This window comes from Beauveria bassiana (genome assembly GCF_000280675.1).
Source record: "Beauveria bassiana ARSEF 2860 unplaced genomic scaffold BBA_S00083, whole genome shotgun sequence".
Taxonomy (NCBI): Eukaryota; Fungi; Ascomycota; class Sordariomycetes; order Hypocreales; family Cordycipitaceae; genus Beauveria; species Beauveria bassiana.
This window is the reverse complement of record NW_007930918.1, coordinates 1-8,206: the sequence shown is the minus strand read 5'-3', so window position 1 is coordinate 8,206 and position 8,206 is coordinate 1. Positions and strand designations below refer to the sequence as shown.

The 8,206-nt window shown below is 40.8% G+C and overlaps 2 protein-coding genes across 2 annotated transcripts; one reads left to right on the top strand and one right to left on the bottom strand.

The window, feature by feature from the left end:
• Positions 1-4,236: 4,236 nt before the first annotated feature.
• BBA_10040 (intracellular serine protease) lies at positions 4,237-6,034 on the top strand (the record flags this gene model as incomplete). Its single annotated transcript, XM_008605137.1, has 3 exons — positions 4,237-4,922; positions 4,979-5,345; positions 5,411-6,034. 3 exons carry the CDS (start codon positions 4,237-4,239, stop codon positions 6,032-6,034), a joined length of 1,677 nt encoding a protein of 558 aa, XP_008603359.1.
• An 89-nt stretch (positions 6,035-6,123) lies between these two features.
• On the bottom strand, positions 6,124-6,957 carry BBA_10039 (uncharacterized protein; the record flags this gene model as incomplete). Its single annotated transcript, XM_008605136.1, has 1 exon — positions 6,124-6,957. One exon carries the CDS (start codon positions 6,955-6,957, stop codon positions 6,124-6,126), a length of 834 nt encoding a protein of 277 aa, XP_008603358.1.
• Between the last annotated feature and the right edge of the window lie 1,249 nt (positions 6,958-8,206).

Here is an 8,206-nt window from a genome sequence, read left to right as displayed (position 1 = left end):
AAATAATTTCAAAAAGTTAATAAATATAAATAATTAAATAAAAAAAATATAAACTTATAATAATTATAAAATAAAAGTCAAAATATATAATTAGTAATATAGTATATATAATTAAATTAAATATAATATAGTTATATACTTATATTATTAATATAATAATTAATAAAAAAGAGGATTTTAATTACTTTTAGATATTTTTTTATATTATAATTAAATTATTAATAATTAAAAGATAAAAGGTTAAATAAAGTAGTTTACTTACTTATCTAGCTTATTTATTTATTAACTATATTATATTATATTTAACTTTATAATAGAATTTAAATTATTTAATTATTAATTAAAATATTATTTATTTATTAACTTTTATTTATTTTAAAATTAAAGTTATTTTATATAATATTATAACTAATAATTAATTTAAAATAAATAATAATATATAAAGTAAAAAAATACTTTATTTAGGTACTTTTAACTTTTATTATATAGTATATATTATAATGTTCGGGGAGAACCGTAAAAAGCCTACAGCAGTAGCTACTACCTATACAAGACCGTCAAGTCGTACGCAATACTATTTAAAGATATCGTCCCTCTAAGGGTGGGTATATGCATTATATGCGATTGTCGACTGTTGATCAGGACCTTAGTGCAAAGGAAATGCCTGTACCGAAGGCGTACTGTGTTATTATCGTATAAAGGGTCGAAGAATCGTAGTAGGTCAAGACATCGTCAGAAACCAAGAGCGGCGTAGCCAAGTTCCAGATTATAAGGCAAATAACAGAAATTAAATATAAAAAAGTGGAAAAAGTTGTTTTTAAAAGCTATGGGGGACTCAGCCCTTTCATCTACTCTATCGTACTAACGTGCAACGGGGCGGTCAAATCCGACCGACACAATATTTACCTTTATAAATACATATCTAGGGTATCCTTAAGAGGTGTGAGGATATGTGTCTAATTTGCGTAGAGTTGCCGGAGACGCGGGAAACCGGCGTTGATGAAAACAAGTTGGTTAGACTAGCGAAGATCCATTTCGGCTGACCTAGACCTGCGTCCTTTCAAGCGGTTGAGAATAGAAAGCAATGCGTCGAAAGGCCAGCCGAATGTGATACAATCTGTACCGACCAGTGCTGTCGGAGACTGCACGAAGGAAGATGCACCTGTCTGCACATGAACATGCAACCAGTCTGCATATGCACATGCAGCTGTTCTGGCACCCTGCTCCTGTCGCAGAAAATGACTACTCATTCGTGCAGGTCAGCCACAGCATAATGCACCTCGCCTCGCACCCTGGTCCTGCATTGAAAATGATTGAACAGCCATCAAGGTCAGAGGCAGCAGATGCTTTCTTCTCTCCGAGACACTCTATCACGCACAACAAAGAGGTTACCCTAGTTCTAAAGAGGTAGAATAATACATCGCCGATCTACGCTAACTATCATTATACGACTAGTTTAGTATATAATAAATATCTATTTAGCTAAGTTAAGTTAGATTTATATTTTTATTAAAAGTTAATCTAATGAATAAAGTATAATGTTTACTTTTATTTTTTTAATTTCTTAAGAAGAATTAGAAGTATAATTATTATCTAATAAAAAAAACCTAAAATGTAAATTTAATTCTTAATTTATATTTATAATATAATTTTTAGGGAGAACTATTAAAAGCCTATAATAGTAGATATTATATATAAGACTATTAAGTTATATATAAGACTATTAAGTTTTATATAATACTATTAAGTTATATATAATACTATTTAAAGATAATATCCTTTTAATAGTAGATATATATATAATATATAATTATTAACTATTAATTAGGACTTTAATATAAAGGAATTACTTATATTAAAGGTATATTATATAAAGATATATTAGAATAGCAAAATCTAACTAATATAGTAGTCTTTAGTAATTCTTTTTATATTTAATATTTAATAAAGGTTATAATTTTATAATATTTTAATATTAAAATTAAAACCTTATAATCTATATCTAATAAGTTCTTTTTTAATTAAGAGTACTAATTTACTTTTCTAACTTACTTTATATTAGATAAAAATTATAGAAAAGGAAAACTAAAGTAGTAAAATAAAATATTTTTAATAATCTATTAGTAATATATTCTTTTGAAGATTATTTATAAGTCCTAATTTTATCTATAATTTTAAACTTTATTTATTATAGTATTAAGTGTAGAATGATTTTTCTCTTTTTATGGGATGCTGTACTTTGGAGCTGCTAATGACCAGCGGCGTTTTCCCCCTAGGGTTCTATTCTTGCTACCGTGCATTGGCGGCCTAAACATTTGAGGGTCAGCCTGGTCTCAAGGGCCGATGAGGATGCCGGTTTGCCGCCTGGGCAAGCCCTGGTGAAAACTCTTACCTATGCAGGAGCCGAAAGTGCAAATGACACTATGTAGAGGATGGGACTGGGGTTCTTCTTTCCTCGCATACAGTGTACTGTACTCTGTATACTGTAAGGTTTTCAGCCACAGGGCGCCAATCAAGGCCAACAAGGCAAGGATGACAGTATCCCGCTGTCGGCCGCTGTCGGCCGCTGCAAGCTCCTGAAATGCAACCTGAAGGCGTTACATACCACCGGAAAGACAGCCGATGGAGGGGAGTCATGGATGTTTACCACTTAAGAGGCGGATCCTTTGGGACGTTTGTGCATTAGTTCTCTACTTCTCCTCAGCTCGATGCAAGCTGCCATCAATACAACGTCAAATATTGAGTTCAGTACTGCCTAGCTTGCGACTCAGCCTCGCGTGCCTGGGCACCTTTTTCAAGTCGGCGGACGCTGAAAGACATCCGATCTACCTACCAAATTTATCAACTTACAGTCCACAAACCAGTCCGACCGCGGCCGACACTGGATTCTCTAGTCTTTGAACCTCCAGTATATCCGCAACGCAGCCCCGTTGCCTATCCACGAAACCTCCAAGCTCGCCGTTTCTCATGTAGAATTATGGATGTGGACGAGACTCCGGGCCTTCTGAGGTCTGTGCTTGGGTTTCTTGCTCGAAAGCCAATGGAAAGGCCCATCAAGAAACCCAAATCTTTAAGAGCACGGAGACAGGATGCTTGGCTACGGACGGATGCTTTTCTGCAGCATGATGCCGATGCATTAGACGAAATGGAGCCTGAGCAGCGTAAAAGGACGCTTCATGCGCTTGAAGGCTACGTTGAAGTAAAGCCTGATGGAGAAACGGATGGAGAAACGGATTTCGTAAGCGCTCCCGAGGTGATATGTGGCAAACTTTCCTTTTATACCTTTTTTTCTTACTTCGCAAATACTGACAAGATGTTACGCTGCAGAACTTCTTGCCGGAAGGGCCGTATCCGAAGCTTCAGGCATTGCGCAACATGGTTGATAGTTCGAATTCCAATCAAAGCCTTACAATTCGCTTTAGTAAAAGAAGTCGACAAAAGGACCAAATCATCGAGGAAATAGAGCATATGGACAGGGACTCGAAGAAGCGCCGAGTCATCACTCGTGAAGAACCCAGTTCCAGCGCGAATTTCGAAGAGGCCGATGCCGACTTCGCTTTGTTGACAAGGAGACATTTGGTGTCCTTGGACAATGCGCTACGAAAACACTGGGTCTGCGTTTGCCAGAGATGCTCAGGGCTGAGCGTCAGACTTTCTCTGCCACAAAAGAAAGACTCCAAAGTTGAGACATCCTTTGATGTTTTTTTCGGAGTACGGTCTGTACCTGCAACTTCATTGCAAGAGGCCAAGATAACAATCAAGTAAGCTCCGAGAAGATGTTCCGTGTACCTTGGCATTACTGATACCTTCGCTCATGACAGAGACGTATACAACAGGGGAAGGAGCTCATCCGCCCCTGTAGATAGCGGCGCAGGCGATTTCGTGCATATTTGCCAAAGCATTACAGACTCCCTCGGCCAGCAAAATTGCTTGAACTTGGCTCTTGAACATGGGATATTTCAGAGACTTCGTCCTCAGCCAAGGACCTTTGCTGGAGATAAAACATCCCGGACAATGTCCTTGGCGGCTTTATTCAAGCGCCAACAAGAGTTGCGTGGGGGCTCTTCTGCCTTGTCACTGAAGGGGAAGCGAGTCTTAGCTATCACACTCGCCTCGGCTCTTCTTCCATTCTTGGAGACACCGTGGTTGCAGCCTTCGTTCAACCATTCCAAGATTCTCTTCTTTCAGCCGCTGGAAGATGGACAGCTGCCCGACATCACGAAACCTTTTTTAGCCATGGAGCACATTCCCATTATCACAGCCGGCAAAAAGACTGGCCCAAATGTCAGTAGCTCTGGCGTGTTCAATCAGAGTATTCATCCGAACGCCAGTGTGCTAGCGCTCGGCATTCTTCTGTGTGAAATACACCATCTGACTTCCGTTGAGCACTGGCAAAAGGACCCGGATGCCCAAAGGAATGTCAACACTAATTGGTATACTTGCCATGAGATACTTCAGACGCTAGAAGCTGAGGCTGGCTTGGATTACTATCTTGCCACGAAGGCATGCCTGCACTGGGAGTACTTACCTGCCGGACAGGACGCTGCCTTTGAGTCTGAGACAGTCCAGCGGCTCTTCTATCAGAATGTGGTCAAACGGCTTGAGGCCGAAATCTTCAAGTCTTGGCGTCTTCGAATAGAGGATCTGAGCTCATTCGATTCTCAAGCGAATGAAAGCTGCTGGGGCTCCATCGGTCGAGAAGTCGTCCGCCTTGAAACTGGCAAGGATAAATATCCCACTGATACAAACAATGAAGTACGTCCGCCTGCGCAACGCTCAATATCTGACAATGTGCCGGCAAGCTTCAATTCCGACATGGTGTTACAGAAATCCGCGCGACCTGCTCGTGCGCAAGTCATTCCGGATTCAACAAATAGCTTGCACTTTTTCGACGCAAGCCATCAGACGGGCTGTGAACAAGAGTAAGGAATTGTTTCAGGAGTCATAAAGCAACGTCATACTAATGATCTTTCGCCAGGAATCCCCTATCGCGAAAATGGATGGACAACCTACTCTCCTCAATTCACCAATTCGTTGACCCTTTTGAGCCTGTTCATGCTGGTGCGCTCCAAATGGTCGAACCTGTGCGAATAGGCATCCTAGATTCCGGGTTTGACCCTGAAAATCCGCTCTTGAGGGATGACTTCGGACGAATAGACCCACGAATCAGGGTTGCACAGAGTTTTGTACATGGCACAGAACCGCAGGATATTCGAGACGAGATTGGGCACGGCACTCACGCCCTTGGTCTGCTACTGAAAATCGCCCCATGCGCTGAAATTTATATCGGAAAAATTGCGCATCGAGCAACTCTGAATCGTAACACGTACGATGACATTACGAAGGTAAGTCTGACTGGCAGAGCAGACCCCCCCCCATTTTTTTCAGGCAAAGCTCATTATGTGGAAAGGCTATCAATCACGCGGTCTCTGAATGGAAAGTAGACATCATATCCATGTCGTTCGGGATTCGTGAATATAACGAGCCTATGAAGAGAGCCATATCGAATGCCCTACACGGTCAGACATTATTATTCGCAGCGGCATCGAACGATGGAGCTAATCTCGGAAGAGCATTTCCCGCTAAATATCCTAGCATCTTTTGTATACACTCGACCGATGGGAACGGCAACCCGTCGGCGTTTAACCCGACTGCAGACGATAAAGACGTTAATTTTAGTCTTCTTGGGGAGAATGTCTCCTCATACTGGCCCGTTGGTCTTGCGAATAGCCTCGGCGAGCCTGTCAATGCCATGTCAGGGACATCGGTCGCAACACCAATTGCCGCGGGGCTTGCCGCTTCGGTCCTGTCCTTTGTGAGGCAGCAGGATCAGCACGCCATGGTAGGAAGTGACTTATTAGGGCCATGGCTAAAGGACGTTCATTCCATGGATATGGTGCTGAAGAGCATGGCCAGGCAGACAAGGGGTGCTGGGTACAACTACATCAGGCCGAGTGAACTTTTCGATAGGGGCGCGTCGAGAGAGAAAGTTTATGACAAGATCAAGGACCTCAGACGACACATGTACGATTAGAAGCTTAGTAAATGATTCTAGTTAGAATGGTCACTATATGTAGTATACTAGTATCTTATTTCCATCTCACGATTGACTTTATACCACAATTAGGTCGGGACGCAATACACCATACCGTCCTCTGTCACATCAGAAACAGCTTTCGCAGTCTTGATATGAGAGCCATCCACATCTTCCACTAAAACAGAAAGAGATGCATCTTTGCTCTCTTCCTCTTCATCACCAACAGCCAGAAAGGCACCCTGAGTATACTCTTCCATCTTGACATTGCGCCCGAACTTGAGCCTCTTCAGACGGATCGCAAACACAAACTCCGACTCACGGTTGGATTCGGTCTCGTCGCTAACCGCGCAGCTCCAATGGCCCTTTGGGCCGACTGTCATGCCGAAAGCGGGTATACTGAAACCAAGATTACCCGTGGCCGTCGTGTTTTTTGAAGTTGAGTACTTCATCATAGCGCCCTTGACGAGCTTCATGCCCGTGACAAGGTAGAGCGAGGAAAATGGTGAGAACCGCTGCTTGGGCTCCTTCAGCCACGACTGCACAGCAGGCGCTGCTTTAATAGCTTCTTGCACATATTCCTGCGTCGGCTCAAAAGCCAGCGTCTTCAACGTTTCAAAAGCAAACGTATTCGAGGTTTGCTTCGAATGCTCCACTTCCGCTTCGGTGCCAGTGGCTAGCTGCAGGAACTGAGCATAGACACCCAGGCCGATGTCTCCGCTGGTGGAAACGTTCTTCTTCCAGTCAGTCTCGACGACAGGAAGGATTGCTGTGTCAGGCACGGCTATAACGTTTGCTCTATTTAGAGGGTATTGCGGTGTTGACGGGGAGCGAATTATAGAACCAAGACAGAGTGGGCCTGCTGGTGGTGGGTGGATGAATTCCGACGTTGGACATAGAAAATATGTCTTTGTGAAAGACATGACTGTCGTAACAAGATTCAAATGAAGATTCTGGGTCTTAATTTTCTGTCAAGGACGCTGTACACTTGTGTATTTGGCAAGTTCTGGCAAATTATTTGCTCCCAGACCGCTCTGGTTCGTTGATCGGCGTGTGATGAAATCACGTTGTAGGGCCCTGTCGTACTCACTCGCCTCCTCTTTGCTTGACACGCAATTCCGTGCAGTGCAGCTTCCTCAAGAACTTTTGTAATCACATTTTACTTTTTTATGTACAAGCAGAAGCGCTAAACAGAAATTGAGGTATGTGGCTTTCTTGGCAGCTTATATTCGGCTGTCTTAAGCTACAGTATGCCAGACACTGTGACAACCAGTATGGGATGCGGATACTTGCACTATAATCCGCTCAAAGGAAGGGCGGTGGGAACGGGAGTGTGCATATTCGATCACAAGCGAGTGACGGAGGGTTGTTTTATCAAAATTCAGCCCTGGTCAAGGCGACGAGGCGGTGTGAAAACTCGATTCCTTGTATTTATTAGCATCTTGGAGTCGATGCAGGCGGGCGCTAGTCCTCAACGCCACAAGCCACACAATTTCAAACAGAATAACATCTTTAGATCACGAAGGCTCTCAAAGAATAGAGATAGTAGGGAATAATCATTTATACCTAAGCTTACCTTACCTAATAAGTAAGCTATTTTTAACTTATTACCTATTAGTAAAAGACGCTGTTATATAAAGTAGTAATTACTCTATAGTTATAGAGTAATTATATTAATTAAGGGAAAAGCTATTCTATACTATACCTAAATCCTAGGGGTACCCCTTAAGGTACCCCCTATAAAAGAAGAAGTATATATAGATATAAGTAGTATAAAGAGTCTTTAATTATAGTTATATAGTAAGCTAAAGTAATTCTACTTATAGAATAATAAAATTATATACTATTAATAGTTAAGTTATATTATATAAAATAATAATCCTTAAATATTAAAATTAAATTAGAATATTACTATATAATCTTAATCTATTTTTAATCTATAGTTAGTTTATATCTTAGGAAATAAGTAAGGTTTAAGTATTATAAAGTAATAATAAGTAATATCTTTAATATAAGGTTTTATTAAAAGTAAAACTCTTAATAATAAAACTATTACTTAAATTAATTTATAAAGACCTAGACTAATATAGTTAATAAGTAAGTTAGATAAGTAAGTAAACTACTTTACCTAACCTTTTACTCTTTAACTATTACTAATTTTAACTATAATAT